Genomic DNA, 20,994 nt, shown 5'->3' on the forward strand with positions numbered 1-20,994 from the left:
GAGAGAGTAAGGAAGATCGATGACATCGGCGATGGATAGCCACTGGACGCCGTAACCGACGAGTCCCATGGCAGCGGCAGCGAAGAGCACGACGGAGACAGGGAAATAGGCAATGGCGAAACCAGAAGACCAGCCCAATGCTTTACCCAAATCAGAAGCAACCGCCATGTAGTTAAGGCGCGATTGAGAAACCCCTATGGAAGACTTCATGTCGGAAGAGTAGGCAGAGAAATCGAAGTTAGTACCGGTGAAGGCTTGGATCCAGATAGCCGCCACCAAAACCGTCCATCTACGCCACCATTGCAGAATAGAACTGACTTGTTGTGGAGCCGAAGGCGAAGGCGAAGGCATGGTGGGTTCCTCCCCCGCCGTCGTTATCGTCTTTGGGGTTATCATTCTTTAGTCGTCTCATAATCATCAATCACCCTTTGGTGATTTCTTTTGTTTCTTCCCTTTCTTTTTTTTTTTTTTTTTTTAACGTTCGGTTTAAAATTCCTTTTACTATTTTCAATTACAGATACTATTTAATCATCCCAAAAAAAAAAAAAAAAAAAGAAAGGAATATTCTGATTTTGGCAGAGAGAGAGAAAATAATTTAAAGCCGTAAGATGAAATCTTCTATGAGATCGGACAGATAAAATATTTATGTGGGATCAACGAATATATGGAAGCTAAAATGTAATTAGGGAGAGTTGAATGATAATTATAGATAGTTGAGAATAAAATTGGAGAGAAAGCCTTAAAAGCACCAAACGGCTATAATTGGGGGGGGTTACAATTTTCCTTAGAGGAGGAGATATGGATCGATTTGAAGACACGTTTTCTCGGACTTGATTGAACCTCCGATCCTCATAGACATCTCTCTCTCTTTGTTTTCCATAAGCTTTTATTTTTGTGGATACTNCCATAAGCTTTTATTTTTGTGGAGAAGCAACAACTCAAAAAACTGGGTATAATCATGTCCGATGGTTATTCTAGTTCTAAGAAGACGGATACTATCTCCGACCATCTTTGTGGACAGGTGCTTTTTCCTCGCTTATTCTTGTTTCTTAAATGATTCTGAAACTTACAATATTTAGGTTTTTTCTTTTTGGTTCTTGTAAATATAGCTTATGATTGAGTTTGCTTGCTTCATTGGCTACAAATAAATAAATCTTTCTCGGGCTTGTATCATTCTTTTAACTCCAGGGACTTCAGAGTTCTTCACAAGGTTTTCTCTTCTTTTTTCTTTTTACAATTTACAGGAGGGTTCTCGAGTAGGCAAAGCCATGTCAAGGCTTCGATTTGTTCTCAGAGGACTCGATATTAAAACGTTTCTATTTCTCTTCGCTGTCCTCCCAATCTCCATCTTCGGCATCTACTTACATGGTCAGAAGATCACATATTTCTTGAGACCTCTTTGGGAATCACCTCCAAAACCTTTTAACATCCTTCCGCATTACTACCACCACAACACCTCCATGGAAACGCTCTGCAGTCTTCATGGCTGGAAACTCCGTGAATCTCCACGGAGAGTCTTTGATGCTGTCTTGTTCAGTAACGAGATCGATATGCTCACTATCCGCTGGAAGGAGTTAAGTCCTTACATTACTCAGTTTGTGCTTCTTGAATCTAATTCAACTTTCACCGGACTGTCAAAACCCTTGTCTTTCGCAGACAACCGGGACAAGAATTTTGAATTCGCTGACCCAAGGCTGACTTATGGGCACGTTGGAGGAAGGTTCAAGAAAGGCGAAAACCCTTTTGTGGAAGAATCATTCCAAAGGCTTGCACTGGATCAATTGATCAAACTCGCCGGTATAAAAGAAGATGATCTTCTGATAATGTCGGACGTCGATGAGATCCCGAGCGGCCATACCATAAACCTGCTTAGATGGTGTGACGGCTTCCCGCCAATTCTTCATCTTCAGCTGAGAAACTACCTCTACTCGTATGAGTACTATGTCGATAGCAAAAGCTGGAGAGCTTCAGTTCATCTCTACAAGCCTGGTAAAACTCGGTACGCTCATTTCCGCCAAAGCAACAATCTTTTGACAGATTCAGGTTGGCACTGCAGTTTCTGTTTCAGACACATCAATGATTTCGTGTTCAAGATGAAAGCATATAGCCATACCGACCGGGTTAGATTCTTGCATTACCTGAACCCGAGACGAATCCAGGATGTAATCTGCAAAGGAACTGATCTTTTCGATATGCTTCCTGAAGAACACACCTTTAGGGAGATTATCGGGAAACTAGGTCCGATTCCACGGTCTTATTCAGCTGTTCATCTCCCCGGATACTTGATTCAGAATGCTGATAGCTACAAGTACTTATTACCTGGGAACTGCAAACGAGATTCTGGCTGATAAAAAAAGAATCTCTACCTATCACTTGTTAGAGACCTCTTATAGTCTTTTAGGTAATCTCGTAAACGGCTAATATAGCTTTTGGTCTCTCTTTCTCTTTAATCATCTCTGTATATACGATTTACAGTATCAGAATTTTTGTAGTATTACTTACGGATCTGATCAGAACAGTTGGAAAAATAACTTGATTCTATTACGTGTCTGAAGTTGAAAAACAGTCGAGTCTTTTACTCTTTATATTAAATTAAAGACCGTATATATACCCTCGGGGAAAATGGGATTTTGCAGGCATTCTATATAAGTAAGAGAGTATTACTCGAGGGCGAAAGATGGTCCTATGGTGACTTGTTCAGTGTTCCTTCCAATGCTTTCTTGAAACTTTTTTGATAGTGCCTCGTAGCGTTCTCGATCCTGCAAAACACGCCACGCCAAAATGAGGTTCAAATTCAAACTCAACAAGAGACGATAGAATTTCAATTTCCTAAAGTGATGCAAACAGAAAGAAGAGAAAACCTGTTTTTTCACAGAAGGTGAGACTGAGGACAAGGCTTGCTCGAAATGAGTCATCTTGATGGTACACTGAGTTGTATCTATTACATCATCTTCAGACGACTCACTGGAGCCTACAATCTCCTCCACTGCCTGGAATGTAGCTTTTTGAACCTTCCATTTTATAAATTCAAACCAACCATCAGAATCAATCACGTACATTACAGAACGTGGATCATTTCAAGTTTCAAGAAACACTGCGACAAGAGCGGGAAATAATTACCAAGCCAGCGAGATCAGCTCCGCTGAAATCTTCACAGTTCATCTTTGCAATGCCATCAAGATCAACACTAGGATCTATGGGTTTCTTCCTCGCTATGGCTTTTAAAATTGAAGCACGCTCATCCGCGTTAGGGAGGGGTACGTAAAGAAGATTCCCAAACCTACCTGGTCTCAAGAAAGCAGGATCAACTACATCTGGCCTGTTTGTAGCTCCAATTACATACACATTACGCCTCTCTCCACCGTCCAGCTCCACAAGAAACTGGAACATCGAAACCCATTTGATCACCGCCTGAGTCTGCAGTTGCACCATTCAATATGATGAAGAAAGCGTATCTTACCTGGTTCAAAAGCCGTTCCACAACCCAAGCACCTTCTTTGCCACGACTTGTAGTCAGAGCATCCACCTGAGGTTCAAAGACATTACTCATGTATAAGAATCAGACAGCTCTTAAACTACCAAAAAATGGATCAATTTTGCTTGCTTAATCTCATATCTTATTGTCTGCATACACAGACATCAGTCTCCTTTTGTTCATACTTCATATAGTTCAAAAATGTAATAAACCAACCTCATCAAAGAAGAGTACACATGGTGCGCATGTTCGTGCGCGCTGAAATAATGTTCGAATAGCTAGCTCGCTTTCTCCGACATATTTATTTAGAAGTTCTGCACCCTGAAAGCCATTGATAGAAGAGAGATAATCAAATTATCAAGAACCATTCATACACAAAGCAAAATTCATAAAGTAAGACGAGAAAGTCAAACCTTGATGTGCATGAAATTAGCTCCAGCCTCGTTAGCAGCTGCCTTTGCAATCAATGTCTTGCCACAACCCGGTGGTCCATAGAGCAAAAATCCTGTCTCTAAGTCTACCCCAAAAGCCTAAAAATATCCAAAGAGAGCTCGGACCTCAACAGAACTAGCAAGTACTTGACTATGTAAGGGTGCCATGTGATTTTTAGTACCTTATATATATCAGGCCTTTTGATAGGCCTGACTAAATAACGGTTGAATTCAAGACGTAGATGGTCGAGTCCACCAACATCATCCCACTTGACGTCAGGCACAATTGAGAATCCTTCTCTTGTTAAAGATGCCTGAACTAGATTCACTGCTTCCTGGTATAAAACAGAGGATTTAGGAACCAAAGAGAAGAACTTTGTAAACATTGAAGTAGAGAAAAGTTGTCCCATATCACTCCTGCAATTGACATACCTCGAAATCAGACATTTTGACAAAGAGTTTTTCCAACTCTTCTTCTGGCCAGGGCTGCCTCAGCCAACATTTATCATCTTCAGCAGCGTCTCCAGACTGTTCACATTTTCTTGAATCCAAGATTCTCTTTATGGCTTTCCTGCCAGCATAGTAAGCAATACTCTCCAAATCAGCTCCAACAAAACCCGGTGTTAAACGAGCTATTTTTCTATTGTCAAAAGGCCCTTCTAGTCTAAGTTTTTGGGCTACAACAGAGAGTATCTCAGCCCTTGCGTCTTCATCTGGAGCACTTAGAGCGATCTCACACTCAAATCGTCCACTTCTTCTCAAAGCTGGATCAAGAGCATCAGGTCTATTTGTAGCTCCAATGACGAGAACAGAACCAGTATTAGAGTCAGGACCATTTTTCTCCCCTTCGTGACCAGGTCCATCCATACAAGTCAATAATTGCGTTACTATCCGCTTCTCCATCTCCCTTTGCTGATTTTCTCTCTTTGACCCAATTGCATCAATCTCATCGATAAACACAATCGAAGGCGCAGTCCTATACGCTTTAGAGAAGAGCTCTCTAATATTCTCTTCAGAAGCACCTGTAAACAAAATTTGCATATTGGATTAGTAAAACGATAATAAGATCAGAGAGGGAGCCAAAACCAAAGTGAACAAATGGATATGCAACTTCAATACCGGAAACACCAGAAACCACATCTGTGGCTGAGATCTTATAAAACGGAACACCAACTTCATTGGCAATGGCATTGGCCAACTTGGTCTTTCCACAACCAGGTGGTCCATGAAATAGAATCCCGCTTGGTGGCTTCACTCCAATCTTCTTAAACGGTTCAGGATTGAGAATAGGGAAAAGAACATTCATCTCCAAATCATCCAAAATTTTCTTAATCCCACCAAAATCTTTAAAAGTAGGTCCTTTATTACCCTCAACTACCAAATCACCACCATTACCAATAGTTCCACTGAGGGAAAGAGAGCCTTTAGCCTCCTTTCTCGCCCCCATTGTAGCCAACTTGCTTCTACCTTTGTTGCTCAGAGTCTCAACTTCGACATTGTTTTCCTCAGGCGCCCCAATTGGTTTCTTGGAGGAGCTGTTTAACTTGGCGTAGTTATCTCGTAGACTGTCATTAGTCAAATCAAACCGCGGACTAAGCTTCTCGCTGTAAATAGCGTCCTCGGAGGTAGACACATCGCCACTGTCTTCCGACGGAGAAGAAGACACTGAACGTTCCATGCTCCTCTTCCTCAGATGTGACTGCTCAGCTCGCTGCAACTTCTCCTCTTTCTCATCAACCCNTACCCTCGGGGAAAATGGGATTTTGCAGGCATTCTATATAAGTAAGAGAGTATTACTCGAGGGCGAAAGATGGTCCTATGGTGACTTGTTCAGTGTTCCTTCCAATGCTTTCTTGAAACTTTTTTGATAGTGCCTCGTAGCGTTCTCGATCCTGCAAAACACGCCACGCCAAAATGAGGTTCAAATTCAAACTCAACAAGAGACGATAGAATTTCAATTTCCTAAAGTGATGCAAACAGAAAGAAGAGAAAACCTGTTTTTTCACAGAAGGTGAGACTGAGGACAAGGCTTGCTCGAAATGAGTCATCTTGATGGTACACTGAGTTGTATCTATTACATCATCTTCAGACGACTCACTGGAGCCTACAATCTCCTCCACTGCCTGGAATGTAGCTTTTTGAACCTTCCATTTTATAAATTCAAACCAACCATCAGAATCAATCACGTACATTACAGAACGTGGATCATTTCAAGTTTCAAGAAACACTGCGACAAGAGCGGGAAATAATTACCAAGCCAGCGAGATCAGCTCCGCTGAAATCTTCACAGTTCATCTTTGCAATGCCATCAAGATCAACACTAGGATCTATGGGTTTCTTCCTCGCTATGGCTTTTAAAATTGAAGCACGCTCATCCGCGTTAGGGAGGGGTACGTAAAGAAGATTCCCAAACCTACCTGGTCTCAAGAAAGCAGGATCAACTACATCTGGCCTGTTTGTAGCTCCAATTACATACACATTACGCCTCTCTCCACCGTCCAGCTCCACAAGAAACTGGAACATCGAAACCCATTTGATCAACGCCTGAGTCTGCAGTTGCACCATTCAATATGATGAAGAAAGCGTATCTTACCTGGTTCAAAAGCCGTTCCACAACCCAAGCACCTTCTTTGCCACGACTTGTAGTCAGAGCATCCACCTGAGGTTCAAAGACATTACTCATGTATAAGAATCAGACAGCTCTTAAACTACCAAAAAATGGATCAATTTTGCTTGCTTAATCTCATATCTTATTGTCTGCATACACAGACATCAGTCTCCTTTTGTTCATACTTCATATAGTTCAAAAATGTAATAAACCAACCTCATCAAAGAAGAGTACACATGGTGCGCATGTTCGTGCGCGCTGAAATAATGTTCGAATAGCTAGCTCGCTTTCTCCGACATATTTATTTAGAAGTTCTGCACCCTGAAAGCCATTGATAGAAGAGAGATAATCAAATTATCAAGAACCATTCATACACAAAGCAAAATTCATAAAGTAAGACGAGAAAGTCAAACCTTGATGTGCATGAAATTAGCTCCAGCCTCGTTAGCAGCTGCCTTTGCAATCAATGTCTTGCCACAACCCGGTGGTCCATAGAGCAAAAATCCTGTCTCTAAGTCTACCCCAAAAGCCTAAAAATATCCAAAGAGAGCTCGGACCTCAACAGAACTAGCAAGTACTTGACTATGTAAGGGTGCCATGTGATTTTTAGTACCTTATATATATCAGGCCTTTTGATAGGCCTGACTAAATAACGGTTGAATTCAAGACGTAGATGGTCGAGTCCACCAACATCATCCCACTTGACGTCAGGCACAATTGAGAATCCTTCTCTTGTTAAAGATGCCTGAACTAGATTCACTGCTTCCTGGTATAAAACAGAGGATTTAGGAACCAAAGAGAAGAACTTTGTAAACATTGAAGTAGAGAAAAGTTGTCCCATATCACTCCTGCAATTGACATACCTCGAAATCAGACATTTTGACAAAGAGTTTTTCCAACTCTTCTTCTGGCCAGGGCTGCCTCAGCCAACATTTATCATCTTCAGCAGCGTCTCCAGACTGTTCACATTTTCTTGAATCCAAGATTCTCTTTATGGCTTTCCTGCCAGCATAGTAAGCAATACTCTCCAAATCAGCTCCAACAAAACCGGGTGTTAAACGAGCTATTTTTCTATTGTCAAAAGGCCCTTCTAGTCTAAGTTTTTGGGCTACAACAGAGAGTATCTCAGCCCTTGCGTCTTCATCTGGAGCACTTAGAGCGATCTCACACTCAAATCGTCCACTTCTTCTCAAAGCTGGATCAAGAGCATCAGGTCTATTTGTAGCTCCAATGACGAGAACAGAACCAGTATTAGAGTCAGGACCATTTTTCTCCCCTTCGTGACCAGGTCCATCCATACAAGTCAATAATTGCGTTACTATCCGCTTCTCCATCTCCCTTTGCTGATTTTCTCTCTTTGACCCAATTGCATCAATCTCATCGATAAACACAATCGAAGGCGCAGTCCTATACGCTTTAGAGAAGAGCTCTCTAATATTCTCTTCAGAAGCACCTGTAAACAAAATTTGCATATTGGATTAGTAAAACGATAATAAGATCAGAGAGGGAGCCAAAACCAAAGTGAACAAATGGATATGCAACTTCAATACCGGAAACACCAGAAACCACATCTGTGGCTGAGATCTTATAAAACGGAACACCAACTTCATTGGCAATGGCATTGGCCAACTTGGTCTTTCCACAACCAGGTGGTCCATGAAATAGAATCCCGCTTGGTGGCTTCACTCCAATCTTCTTAAACGGTTCAGGATTGAGAATAGGGAAAAGAACATTCATCTCCAAATCATCCAAAATTTTCTTAATCCCACCAAAATCTTTAAAAGTAGGTCCTTTATTACCCTCAACTACCAAATCACCACCATTACCAATAGTTCCACTGAGGGAAAGAGAGCCTTTAGCCTCCTTTCTCGCCCCCATTGTAGCCAACTTGCTTCTACCTTTGTTGCTCAGAGTCTCAACTTCGACATTGTTTTCCTCAGGCGCCCCAATTGGTTTCTTGGAGGAGCTGTTTAACTTGGCGTAGTTATCTCGTAGACTGTCATTAGTCAAATCAAACCGCGGACTAAGCTTCTCGCTGTAAATAGCGTCCTCGGAGGTAGACACATCGCCACTGTCTTCCGACGGAGAAGAAGACACTGAACGTTCCATGCTCCTCTTCCTCAGATGTGACTGCTCAGCTCGCTGCAACTTCTCCTCTTTCTCATCAACCCGTCTCTGTTTCTTTCTCTGAGCAGCAGAACCTTCCACATCGTCGCCATTGTTGTCATCTTCGTCGTCGTCTTTAACCCTCTTGTTGTTGTTTCTTACATTAAGGACTTGTCTGACATTGAGCAGAAGCACTTGCCGAGTCAACCTCGCAAAATTGCCGTACCTGGAACGAAGATCATCGACGATATCCTCCGCCGTAGTTAAATCCTTCCCGCATAAATCCATAACTTGACTCAGATATCTACGATTGATTCCTCCGCCCATACCACCGCCTCCGCCGCCGCGACCTCTTCTCACCATCGTACTGAATTGGAGAGCTTAGTGTGGGGGGGTTTCAACAGCGAAAGTCTGAGTCTTTCGAACTTAGTTATACGAAAGGGTAAAACTTTCGAAGCGTCCACCACCACCGACTGAGCCGTAGACGGCTACTTAGAAAAAAAAACCCTAATTTCGTGCGTTAGAGAGAAGAAACCAGACCAAGGTTGTGTGTGTTAATTAAGACTAAAGAGGGTTTGTCGGTTTAATTAATTTATTTGGGGGTAATAATGAAACCTTTTGAGAATATTGGTGCGAATGGTAAATAAAACACCCAAAAAAATATATATAACCGTTGATGGACCTTTGAGCCAAATAAAACAGAGTAACCCATAACAAGTTAACAACAACAGTACAGCAATATCTTCTTGAATTACAACAAAAAGTGCAGATTCCGAGATTGAAAATGATTTTAATCCCGGAAATATTTATGTAACTTTCCGGGAATCCGAGAGAAAACCTCATCTCCTGAAGTAAAAATATCTCAGAGATATGACTTCAGTTGGGGGAGACTTTCTAAAAGTTTTCTTAATAATTTATACACATTCCTGCTTTCTGCCTTCTTCTTCTTCTTCTTCTTCTTCTTCAGCAAAGCCATTCTAGACTCTAGAGGTTATTGGTTTAGCAGCAAGAATCCAATCACAGCCATCCAATCCAGTTCAACAAGCTCTCCTGAGAAGCCAACTACAAAGACCCATATATGTACACGAGAAGAAATCAGAATCTCAAGTTCCAATGATTTTCAAAAGTAAAGAAAAGAGGTTTATTTAAGCCCAATGATCTTACAGAGAGGAAATCAGGGGGAGTCCCCAAATCTGCATTCTCCAGATCTGAAATGGAGAAACCATCGAACTCCCCAATAGTTCCGAGGCTAGGATTGGGGGGCAGAACCTGATTTTCCCAAACAGAAGCTTCAATGCTCTCATTGCATGTTAAGCTATCTTCACTGAGGTTTACAACATAATCCTCATCCATTCGAGCTTTTTTGGACCACATCTTCCCTAATGCAGCTTCTGGAATGCTGTCCAGTCCCTGGTTTACCAGATAATAGAAACACTCACTTTAGTCTCTAGAAAACAAAGTTGATGATTTTGTGGTTACCATTTTTTTACCAACCTCCATAAAAGGATCAAACATCTTTGAATCATCAAAGGCTTCCTCATCTCCAGCAACACCTTCTACAGGTCTAGGTGGTGTAGGAGTATTCGTCTTTGGTGTTGTAGGGCCACCTCTAACCCCGGAACTCTCACCTTCATCCCCAAGCTTCTGCTGCTGATATGTGATCTTGGAAACAACATAGTCTCCTATCTCTTTTCCTTCTGTTCCGAGATGGTACTGATGCAGAACCCAGTTTGACTTCACGGGCTTTGACCCCTTTCTAGCGCTCTTGTAGAGAACCATGATCTTCTTGCAGCCCCTTTGGAGTCCATTGAGAAACACAGGTTTGGTTCTGCCAGTCTTGTGCCAGCGAACTGGTTCATCGTTCACAAGAGTCGGTGTGATCTTTCGGCGTTTCCTCTGTCCTGTGCCATAAGCCTGCACCGTCTTGTGAAAGAAGAAGACACTTACTCCATCTTTGTTTGCACCTGAAATAGCAAAGCTCAAAAGATCACAGGAATCAATAATACTGGAGAGACTCAGAGATAAAAGTAATTTAGTTTCAATCGAAGTAAAGGTCTTTATGGGGTAAAATTGCAAAGAAGATGGTGGAATGTTATAGTTTACCAGGAAGGTTTTGAGGGTGAGTATAATTGATTCCAACATCTTCAGTGACAGGACGAATAAACTCCTCGATAAGCACGTGAGGTAGTGAGTCACCAAGCCCACATTTAGCTTCCAAAAATTCGATGATGTCCTCATCAGTTGGCTCAAACTTGACACCTTTAGGAAGGCCAGGCCATGGAAGCAGTACCTGAAACCAAAGACAAGTGTGTGGGATGTGTAAGAGAAAAAGTCGTGTGAGACTCAGACAAGAGGGGAGAGAGAAGTGAGCCGGGGGACTGACATTGCTGTTGTCAATGCGGTAGGAGCAACTGGGGCATTGGATATGAGCACCGCAGTCTTGGATCTGAAAAGCTGAAGAAAGAGAAGCATTTTTCACTTTGGTTGCAATACCTCGACCATCGACAATCCAAGCCCTGTGTTAGTGACAAGAACAAAAGGGATAAGAGATCATCAGCCGCAGCTCAAAGACAAAAGACAAACAAATCGGTCATCTTATTCGGAGTTAAATTAATTAGTAAAGAGACTCAAACGGGCATTGTCAGAAATAGAGGGGTTATATCTCACGAATCTCCTAGCCCCCTATATAGATACTTTTAAAACTGAAAGCTATAGAGAGGGATGCAGACAGACCCAAAGTATGTATTATCTAAAAGTCTCAATCTTTGTAGCTAAAGAAACTCGCTCGTAATAGAAATTTCACATTTTGCTTGCCAGGAATCGTAACCCCAGTTAATTAAATAAAAATTGGCCTTCTCTTGCGCTGAACAAACAACGTAACGAAATCGATCGATTGGTAAAATCGATTGAGGGTTTGGGTGAAATCAAATCTAAACGAAAATCTTGAGGGGGGTTTGGTTTTTATATACAGTATTAGGGGTTCAAAGCTTACCTCGCCATGACTCCCAAAACAAAGAGATACAGAGAGAGAGAGAGAGAAGGAAGGCTTTGGAGCTTGTTCACTAGGCTAAGTAACAATGGAGTGAACGCGTCAAGACCGAGAGAAGACTGAGCGAGCGGGAAAGAAAGTAAAGCTAAACCCAGAGAGACTCGTACGTTCCGAACCTGAGCTTCGAGGAAAGCTTCTCATGAACACAACTGCCCAACCTCAGCTTCGGATATGACTCCTCTTAGTTGGCCCACTAGGGATATTGGTTAGGATACCGAAGCACTCTGGGAGCTCTGTTTAATGGCTATTTCTGTAAAATTACTTGTTTATGTGGGGCCCACCTAACCTTGCTCCCCAAGCCAGATACAGTAAAAACACACACTCACTTAGTAGGCCTACACGCACTTACTTAATAAGTTTAGATTATTTATTGATTTACCCGTAATTAAATGCGTGTTGTTATCTAATGATTTTTCTTTAACAAAAAAAAACTAACCCCAAAGTCGAGACAGGACAACTTACCGTTGGATACCGGAGACTGTATACTACTTGTATTTATTACTTACGTGAAAATATACGTTGTAAACCCCGTTTTTATTTTTATCTTTTATCTTAATATGATTTACTACTTCACAAAATCTAGAAAATAGTGGTAAAGAGTAAAGAAAACGCTAGAGTTTAACAGAGTTGTAAAGAAGACAATGGTGAAATTATTTATATAGGGATATTCTAATTTCACGAATCAAAGAAACCGATACATTGTTTGATGGTCAAAACACAGAGTCAACGTTACAAAATATGACCGTGACCTCTCCTCTCCTCTCTGTAAACAACAACAACACCAACACCAATCCAGAAAGGATAAAAAATCTCCAAGGTTCCAAGACAAGTCCTGAATCTTTGGAGACTTGTTTCTGGCTACTGTGTGTGTGATATAATGAGATCATAGGGCTTATTATTATTCTTGTTTTTTTTTTCTGTCTTCACTAAGTAAGCAAAAAAAAGAAATCCCATAAGGATCAGTTATCGCCGTAAAGAACCTTGCGTGGATCAAGCTGTCCGCTGCAGTAACTGGATGACACGATTGATAGTTCTTGTCTCCCTTTCCACTCTTCACGAGGCTTTAACAATACCTGCGGCTCAATTGCTCCAGAATCTACACAAAGCATTGTTTTGTAATCTTCATCTCCCATATCAGCTATGGTCTTTGCCTTCTTGTCCCAAGGGTTCCACACAACTGCTCGTTCCCAACTCCATCCGTTAGAAATCCAACTCCATCCGTTAGAAGAAGAAACCAACACTCCAAAAAAATGTATGAAGATGAAAAATGCTATCCTTTACCTGCATTGGGCATGCCTTCCTTTCGCAACTCGATTGTCCTCTTTCGTTCATGATCTATGACCGCAATCTTCGTTGGTGTGTTCAAGTACACTCTATCGACCTGTGAACAGCACTGACTCTATATCAATCTTGCTGGTCTTTTTTTTTCTCTTTGAATTTAAGTAGAGACAATAGCTGACATTACTCACCTCGCCGTCAAAGGTAATCGCGTCTGCTTGCTCCGTGAATCTTTCTTTGTTCATCAAGTTGTCTAGATAATCCAGTGTCTCCAAACCCTCAACTCGTACTTCACTGAAAATTCGATACCCACATGAATTATCACTCATAAAAAGAAAGCAGTATTAAGTAGAGGAAATCAGATGCATACCTTATGTCAGATACATACAAGTAGTTTCGCAGTGTAAACATAAAGGAGAATGCCTTTGAGTCAATGTCCCTCACACGAGGGATCAAAGTAAGCTTCCCAGGGCTGATAGTGATGCGAATACGGAGTTCAAAACTGCACCAACAGCAAAGAGGAAGTATGAAGTTATACGAAGATATGATAATAAGGAAGTACAAACAAAACATCCAGAGTATAAGTTAAAACACACCTGTGAGGCCAGGTCTTCAGGTCATCTTCTGTGGACTTCAATATCAGATCAACTGATGATTGTTTGTTAGCAGGAGACAGAGGCGAAGGATCTTCATCATAAGACCACAATCTGTTCCGGACAAATCCATGTCGCTCAAGTCCACCAAAGTTTCCAAACTGCAAACATGACACAGTATGCTTGATGGCAGTAACGAAACACACAGAAACAAAAAAGAGATGATTCATTAAACTATCTTAAAAATACAGGAGGTGCCAAACCTGTGGAAAGCAAACAGGTATTCCTCCTCTGATCGCCTTGGGTGGCTTATACTGAGCCTAAATGAGACACACCAAATTAGTTAAATACTACAGTAGTTAAAACATTGTTGCTTCACTCTTCAGTGGGCAGTGAGTTTGTCTAAGTAACATCTTTATCAACAAAACAAAGTTACAGGTGACAGAAAATGAGAAGTGATGAAGCAATAGTTGGGAACTGAGGCCACAGATCTTAACGCCTATGTGGGTTTGGAGTTAATTCAGTGAGCATCAGAGCTCCTTAGGATATTAATCTAAAGACTAATACATGAGTAAAGTTTACCTTGCTGCTCATGTAAAGCAGTTCTTCCCTCCTTTCATTTTTCCAAGAAATGACTTGTCCTCCAAATAGAAGCACCTGAAAGATATTATAATCCGAGAACATGTAACTCTACAACCCCTCACAAAGTAAACATGAAAAAAAACAATGAAGGCTTGCAGAAAAGTTGAATAACAAGTTTCATTTCATACTCCTTGAAGATAAACATCTACTTGTATATAGACATTATACAAAAAGGAAATAAGGCTCAGAGACTACTAACTAACTAATGAAACTAAAGAGCCTCAAACAAGGAAATGAAAGCAAACCTCAGCAGTTGAACCGCGAGGCTCAGTCAAGATAATCCGGGACGAACCATCGCCATCGTTGCCTAAATTCAAAGGCATCTCTTTTATGGTCTCAACCTCACTCGAAGAGTCGATTCGTTTTCTACAATCGATGATCACTTCAAAAACCAGATGCAAATCTATCAACTTTATAAAGAACACCCAACCGTTTACCAGACAAAAAAAAAAAAAAAAAAAAAAAAAAAAAAAAAAAAAAAANAAAGGGGAAATCAAGAAATATTAAAGAAATCGAAGAGAATCGAACAATAACAAAAGGGAAAGATTCACGCTTACGTCCTCTGATATCGAATTTTGGAAAAAAAAAATGCGACGTAATCAAACCAAACGACTCCGCGATCGGCTTCTGATCCGAACAACTTCCACCGAACTCTACGCTTTTATTCACACAAATCAATCAAATCCGAGACGACTCTGTATATACACTAGGCGACACACAACGTGACGATAATAACAAGAAAAAAGTAGCTCAAATGTCTCGACCAGAGATAAAAGAGAAATCAAGAGGACCTCAGAGATTGAGATTGAGATCGAGAGAGTACAAAATGCAGACCTTGAAGTTTCTCTTTGATTCTCTTCAAAGTTTTGGGTTATTATGATATGATGATGAGTCAGAGAAGAAAGAAGAGAGAGCTTGAAGAAGACAAGAACAAGAAAGAAGAGGAGCCCTCTTTTCTTTTGTGCGTATTTGTAGCTCTGTTTCCAATTCTCTCTATAACTGTGTGTACTGCCACGTGTTCCCCTTTTTTCCAATTTTCTTTCCTTAATTACTAAACAAATCTTTATTTATTTGTTCTTTAACTGTTATGTTTATCCACGAGTGTTGTTGGTATTCCTTTAAATATCCCATTATTGCATACAAATACTGACTGATAATTAAAAATATAAGGTCGACCAATCCAAAAGGTACACATATAAAATAATAAAATACAGAGTAGTGTGCCCCGACTGATACAGCCCACTAGCCCAGGCCCAATCAAAAGCTATTATCCTAACGCCGTCGTCGCATATGCTGCTGCTGGTCTCTGTTTGGCGCTTCATTCGTCCAAGAGTTTCAACTCTCTCCCTCCCAAAGTTACTACGAGAAGGAAATTTGGATCGATTGACTCAGAAGGAGGTTTATAATTTGGGATAAAATTCAATTCCAGGGGAGTTTAAATCGGATGGGTTTTTACCGGAAGTTCTCTTCTTCGGTGGATGCACGCCAGGTGTTCGGCGAAATGTCGAAGCGAAGCTTATACCAGTGGAATACTCTTCTTAAGAGTTTATCCAGAGATAAACAATGGGAAGATGTCCTCTGTCACTTTGTTCAAATGTTTCGCCATGAAGAAAAGCCTGATAATTTCACGCTTCCAGTTGCTCTCAAGGCCTGCGGGGAGTTGCGGGATGTTAAGTATGGGGAAATGATTCATGGGTTTGTGAACAAGGATCCCACTTTTGGCTCTGACCTTTATGTTAGATCTTCTCTGATTTATATGTACGTGAAATGTGGGAGAATGACCGAAGCTTTGAAGGTGTTCGATGAGTTGGAGAAGCCTGATTTAGTGACCTGGTCTTCTATGGTTTCTGGTTTTGAGAAAAACGGGTCTCCCTTTCAGGCCGTCGAGCTTTTCAGGAGAATGGCCATGGCTTCTGATGTTACTCCTGATCGGGTGACTTTAGTCACACTAGTTTCTGCATGTACAAAGCTATCGAATCCAAGGCTTGGGAGATGTGTGCATGGTTTTGCCCTGAGGCGTGGATTTACAAAGGATCTGTCTTTACTAAATTCGCTATTGAACTGTTTTGCGAAGTCGAATGCTTTCAAGGAAGCGGTTAATTTGTTCAAGACGATGGCAGAGAAAGACGTTATATCTTGGAGCACAGTGATTGCTTGCTACGTTCTAAATGGATCTGCCGCTGAAGCATTGTGTGTCTTCAATGAAATGATGGATAACGGAACAGAACCTAATGTAGCTACTTTTCTCTGTGTTTTGCAAGCTTGTGCAGCTGCTCATGATTTAGAGCAAGGTAGGAAGACTCATGAATTAGCCATTAGGAAAGGCTTAGAGACAGATGTGAAAGTCTCCACTGCTCTAGTTGATATGTATATGAAGTGTTTCTCCCCCGACGAAGCTTATGCTGTTTTCTCCATGATTCCAAGGAAAGATGTGGTCTCTTGGGTTGCTTTGATAAGTGGTTTTACCTTAAATGGAATGGCTCACAGATCAATTGAGGAGTTTTCCATGATGCTGCTGGCAAATAATACCAGGCCTGACGCTATTCTTATGGTCAAGGTTCTCGGGTCATGTTCGGAGTTGGGTTTTCTAGAACAAGCTGAATGCTTTCATAGTTATGTGATTAAATATGGATTTGACAGTAACACATTCATCGGAGCGTCTCTGGTCGAGCTTTACTCGAGATGTGGCAGTCTAGGCAATGCTTCTAAAGTATTCAACGAGATTACTTTGAAGGACACTGTGGTTTGGACCTCTTTGATCACTGGCTATGGAATTCATGGGAAGGGCTTTAAAGCGCTGGAGACATTTAGTCACATGGTCAACAGCTCAGAAGTTGAGCCTAACAAAGTGACATTTCTCTCAGTCTTATCTGCTTGTAGTCACGCAGGTTTGATACACGAGGGGTTGAGCATATTTGAGTTGATGGTGAATAAATATAGATTTGTTCCTAACTTAGAACACTATGCTGTATTGGTTGATCTTCTTGGTCGTGTAGGAGAACTAGATACTGCCATTGAAATCACAAAGCGGATGCCTTTTTCACCAACACCTCAAATCTTGGGTACTCTTTTAGGCGCGTGTAGAATTCATCAGAATAATGAGATGGCAGAAATTGTGGCAAAGAAGCTTTTTGAATTGGAATCTAATCATGCTGGTTATTACATGTTAATGTCGAATCTGTATGGGGTTAAGGGAGAGTGGGAGAGTGTGGAGAAGTTGAGAAATTCAGTGAAGCAGAGAGGAATTAAGAAAGGCCTGGCAGAGAGTTTGATTGAGATAACAAGAAAGGTACATAGATTTGTGGCGGATGATGATTTGCATCCAGAGAAAGAGCCGGTTTATGGATTGCTCAAAGAGCTGGATTTGCATATGAAAGCAGACTTGGAAAATTCTGTGTACTTCAAATATGAGGGAGACAGCTTGTGATTCAGTGTATGCATAAGCTTGAAGCCAAGATCTCTGTCTTTCTCGGGAACGGTACATGATCTTGAATTCATCACAGGTATGTACTGAGTTTTGCTGATCAGAGTTTCTGCATACTCTATTTAATAATCTCAATCTTTTAAATGTTTGCTTTTGAAACCACACCTGACCAGAGGAATCCCTTTTATAGGAGAAAAACTGAAGATTTTTGAGCAAGGCCGCATGCATTTTAAGTCAATTTAGAAGATTTTGATGACAAGATTCAAAGAGGAGAGTACTCTGATTATAAGGGTAGAGCAGACTTTTTATGTAGAATGGCTCCACCCCCTGACACTAAAGTAGTCATCTTTGTCCATCTCATTGATATCATCGGATTCGCAATGAGAGTTTAGTTAAATAAAAGAGGAAACGAAACTTGTTACTCATGCAAGCTTCTCAGATGCCACGTCACTCTGTTACGTGTCATGTCTACACACCATCTCGCTCCAAAACCGATCTCAATTCTCAAGCCTTAAAGGCTGAAGCAATCGACTAAGTTAACACTCTCTTCTTTCCGAAGCTCTCTAATTAAGCTTGAACTTGGAGGATCAATGGCGGACGTTCGCACACATTCACACCAGCTTCAAGTGCACCCTCAACGCCAGCACGAAGGAGGCATCAAAGTCCTTTATCCCCAGAGTGGCCCTTCTTCCACTCAGGTCCGTTTTACATTCCTCCTTCCAATCTCAGCTATGCATATATGTATATGGTTTTCACGTGACGCACGTGCATGCAGGTGCTAGCCGTATTTGCGGGTGTACCTGTTGGAGGAACGCTGCTAACCATAGCTGGTTTGACATTAGCCGGTTCGGTTATTGGACTAATGCTAGCATTCCCGTTGTTTCTCATCTTCAGCCCAGTAATCGTACCAGCAGCCTTTGTGATCGGTCTAGCTATGACCGGATTCTTGGCGTCAGGGGCCATAGGTCTCACTGGACTATCATCCATGTCGTGGGTACTCAACTACATCCGCCGGGCAGGAGAGCACATTCCGGAGGAGCTTGAGGAAGCAAAGCAGCGTTTGGCTGGCATGGCTGAGTACGTGGGACAAAGGACTAAAGATGCTGGACAAACCATAGAAGACAAAGCTCATGATGTCCGAGAGACCAAGACTTTTGATGTTCGAGACCGAGACACCACCAAGGGTAATGTCCGAGACACCACCAAGACTCACGAGGTTCGAGTGGCGTCTACTTAAAGCGTGTGTATTGGTGAATAAAAGGATCGACTGTGAGTTCTTGATGTTTGTGTGTTTGTTTTTGCTTGTAAGCTTCTTTTTAGTTTAGTTTTTTTTCTTTTCTTCCTGTAACAATAATGTCGGAGACGTTTCTGTAGTTTATATCAGTTCTTTGTTGTTTATTGATGCGTACTACTTGGTACTAGATTTGATTGGTAGCTCATTCTTATTTACAATTGGTCAAAAAAAGAAACGAAACAAAAACATCAGATGAAGCTTCTAAATTTCAAACAGAGTAACGGACATTCTCTGCATCAAACTGAAATCATATGAAGTCACAATGGGTAACAAGCTCTTAGATATTTGGTTGGTCACTAAGGTGATCCTAAAACCGATAACTGATATATGTAGTTCTGTACAGAGTCAGCTAAACCGATGCCTACCGACCACCAGACCAACCTCCAGGTTGAGCTCCTCCTTCGTTCATCAGCTTATCCAGAACCACGTTGAGGTCAACAGCTTGGCCGTTCTCAGTCAGTTTTCTCACTGTTGCTCTGACTTGGTCCCTTTGAAATCCCATGGTTGTCACTCTGTCGATTACATCATCGATTGGGACTCTGCTTTCTGATCTCGGGGAACTAGAACCGCCACCGCTGCTGACGGCTGAAGCCATTGGCAAAGCGTGTGGCAACGGACGTGAACTTGAGAGCTGTGGGTAACCAGTGCCACTGCTACTAATATGTGGCGGTTTAGCTGATGCCACTGGTGAACCAGTGTATGAGCACGGTTCAGACGAGTAGCCGGAAGAAAAACCTGAATTAGATGTACCATCTGCTCCAATGTACATTGATGGTTGTGGCTTGGGAGGGTTGAAGAACTGCTGAGAAGGGGAAGAACCAGCAGGTGGATGCTGAAGAGGAGGGTTTGGCGGGTAAGACTGCATATGGTATGGCGGTTGTTCGTCGAGTTTGTAGCCAAGTGATGGTGGTGGCTGTTGCTGAGCCGGTGGCTGGTAAGGTGGTTGATGAGGCATTGGGGGTTTGAGGAGCTTGGTAAGGAGGCTGGTTTGGGGGAGGGCAAGATGGCGCTTGTTGAGGAGAAAACTGGGTAGGTAGCTGAGCTAGTAGTTGCGAGGAAGGTGGATGGGAAGGAGAAGCAGCTAAAGATGGTGGCTGTGGGAAAGACGTAAGAGGAGGAACTGGTGCGGGAGACTGAGCACTGGGATCATAACCATGTAAAGAGTGTGTTATGGTGTGCTGGTCAACTTTGGATACGTGATGCTTTGAAAGCCCACAGACCATTAAAAAGAAAAACAATCAAAGACAATATGAATATTAGAATGCAAACCTTAAAAGAAAAAGCAATTAAACCCTAGGCTCAGTAGAAGTAGTAGTGGTAGATAGGAGGAGATCTGAAGGCGAGTGAGACAATGGAGCGGCGGAGGTAGAGCGAATGGGCTGAAAATCATAGCTAGGAACCATCTCTCCTTTCGTCTTGGGGTGATTGTTCAAGAGATCAATAAAATCAGTAGAAGGTGAAGAGGAGGAAAGATCCATTATCTGTTTGTCCATAAACTGACTACTGCTACTGGTAATCGGAAACCCTCTCTTCCTCTCGGATCAGCTCTCTCTACTTATTACTACACGGTGGATTCTCTTTTTTTTTTTTTTTTTTTTTTTTTTTTTTTTTTTTTTTTTTTTTTTTTNACACATCGTTGATGTCAACATAACCCTCTGTTCTGGGGCCTAGAAGGTTCTGGTCTTCTGGATCCTCTCTGTGGCTACCAGAGTTTTTATGGGCCGATTTGCGTTTCCTTCACCTGTATAATAATAGCCCAATTTATTTATTATTTTGTCAAATCTAATCATGCTTTACAGTGCTGCATTTTTTTTTCATATCCTAATTTATATCAAAGGTGATCAAGACCACCAAATAAAATACCAATGTTATAATTCCTAATCAAAGCAATGGGATGGGTCTCATGGGACCATGTTATTGTTTACGAAAATAACACGGGGCAAACCAAACAAAAGAAAGAGTGGACTCTAAAAAATTGATTGGCATTTGGCGTCACACCACCACTCAGGTGCATACGATACAACATCCACATGTTCTACTACTAATATTATCCGTTACAATTTCCCCTGACCTTTCTTCTTCTGTATAACAACA

At 41.6% G+C, this 20,994-nt stretch overlaps 6 protein-coding genes and 2 pseudogenes across 10 annotated transcripts; 3 read left to right on the forward strand and 5 right to left on the reverse strand.

Moving 5' to 3' along the window:
- LOC104767278 overlaps positions 1-374 on the reverse strand; it is a 2,682-nt pseudogene extending 2,308 nt beyond the window's left edge.
- Positions 959-2,578, forward strand: LOC104763729. The gene is made up of 2 exons (XM_010487091.1): positions 959-1,021; positions 1,245-2,578. The coding sequence occupies exons 1-2, from the start codon at positions 959-961 to the stop codon at positions 2,346-2,348; spliced, it is 1,167 nt and encodes a 388-aa protein (XP_010485393.1). The 3' UTR covers positions 2,349-2,578.
- On the reverse strand, positions 2,520-9,158 carry LOC104763728 (cell division control protein 48 homolog C-like). 2 transcript variants are annotated; one of them, XM_010487089.2, is made up of 10 exons: positions 8,684-9,158; positions 5,026-5,644; positions 4,339-4,928; positions 4,089-4,241; positions 3,889-4,005; positions 3,692-3,796; positions 3,461-3,526; positions 3,121-3,381; positions 2,862-3,011; positions 2,520-2,759 (listed from the first exon to the last, which is right to left on the reverse strand). In XM_010487089.2, the coding sequence occupies exons 1-10, from the start codon at positions 8,981-8,983 to the stop codon at positions 2,661-2,663; spliced, it is 2,460 nt and encodes an 819-aa protein (XP_010485391.1). In that variant the 5' UTR covers positions 8,984-9,158; the 3' UTR covers positions 2,520-2,660. The 2 variants fall into 2 exon arrangements, with proteins under 2 accessions (XP_010485391.1, XP_010485390.1); XM_010487088.2 differs by lacking the exons at positions 2,520-2,759; positions 2,862-3,011; positions 3,121-3,381; ... (4 more) ...; positions 4,339-4,928; positions 5,026-5,644 and adding exons at positions 5,655-5,798; positions 5,901-6,050; positions 6,160-6,420; ... (3 more) ...; positions 7,128-7,280; positions 7,378-7,967 and having other exon boundaries at positions 8,065-9,157.
- On the reverse strand, positions 9,265-11,846 carry LOC104763730 (NAC domain-containing protein 8-like). Of its 2 annotated transcripts, XM_010487092.2 has the most exons (7): positions 11,786-11,839; positions 11,613-11,682; positions 11,004-11,136; positions 10,724-10,910; positions 10,115-10,584; positions 9,785-10,030; positions 9,265-9,682 (listed from the first exon to the last, which is right to left on the reverse strand). In XM_010487092.2, exons 1-7 carry the CDS (start codon positions 11,808-11,810, stop codon positions 9,638-9,640), a joined length of 1,176 nt encoding a protein of 391 aa, XP_010485394.1. In that variant the 5' UTR covers positions 11,811-11,839; the 3' UTR covers positions 9,265-9,637. The 2 variants fall into 2 exon arrangements, with proteins under 2 accessions (XP_010485394.1, XP_010485395.1); XM_010487093.1 differs by having other exon boundaries at positions 11,613-11,846.
- LOC104763731 (putative glucose-6-phosphate 1-epimerase) lies at positions 12,320-15,149 on the reverse strand. Of its 3 annotated transcripts, XM_010487096.2 has the most exons (10): positions 15,017-15,149; positions 14,740-14,833; positions 14,428-14,564; positions 14,123-14,197; positions 13,804-13,860; positions 13,544-13,701; positions 13,318-13,449; positions 13,139-13,241; positions 12,951-13,050; positions 12,320-12,846 (listed from the first exon to the last, which is right to left on the reverse strand). In XM_010487096.2, the coding sequence occupies exons 3-10, from the start codon at positions 14,503-14,505 to the stop codon at positions 12,629-12,631; spliced, it is 921 nt and encodes a 306-aa protein (XP_010485398.1). In that variant the 5' UTR covers positions 14,506-14,564; positions 14,740-14,833; positions 15,017-15,149; the 3' UTR covers positions 12,320-12,628. The 3 variants fall into 3 exon arrangements, with proteins under 3 accessions (XP_010485398.1, XP_010485396.1, XP_010485397.1); XM_010487094.2 differs by having other exon boundaries at positions 14,740-15,149; XM_010487095.2 differs by having other exon boundaries at positions 14,428-14,592; positions 14,740-15,149.
- LOC104763733 (putative pentatricopeptide repeat-containing protein At3g01580) lies at positions 15,391-17,967 on the forward strand. Its single transcript, XM_010487097.2, has 2 exons — positions 15,391-17,685; positions 17,797-17,967. Exon 1 carries the CDS (start codon positions 15,627-15,629, stop codon positions 17,607-17,609), a length of 1,983 nt encoding a protein of 660 aa, XP_010485399.1. The 5' UTR covers positions 15,391-15,626; the 3' UTR covers positions 17,610-17,685; positions 17,797-17,967.
- Positions 18,122-19,008, forward strand: LOC104763735 (oleosin 5). Its single transcript, XM_010487098.2, has 2 exons — positions 18,122-18,304; positions 18,382-19,008. Exons 1-2 carry the CDS (start codon positions 18,197-18,199, stop codon positions 18,841-18,843), a joined length of 570 nt encoding a protein of 189 aa, XP_010485400.1. The 5' UTR covers positions 18,122-18,196; the 3' UTR covers positions 18,844-19,008.
- Positions 18,941-20,473, reverse strand: LOC104763734 (annotated as a pseudogene).

This window comes from Camelina sativa, chromosome 19 (genome assembly GCF_000633955.1).
Source record: "Camelina sativa cultivar DH55 chromosome 19, Cs, whole genome shotgun sequence".
In the NCBI taxonomy this organism is placed as follows: Eukaryota; Viridiplantae; Streptophyta; class Magnoliopsida; order Brassicales; family Brassicaceae; genus Camelina; species Camelina sativa.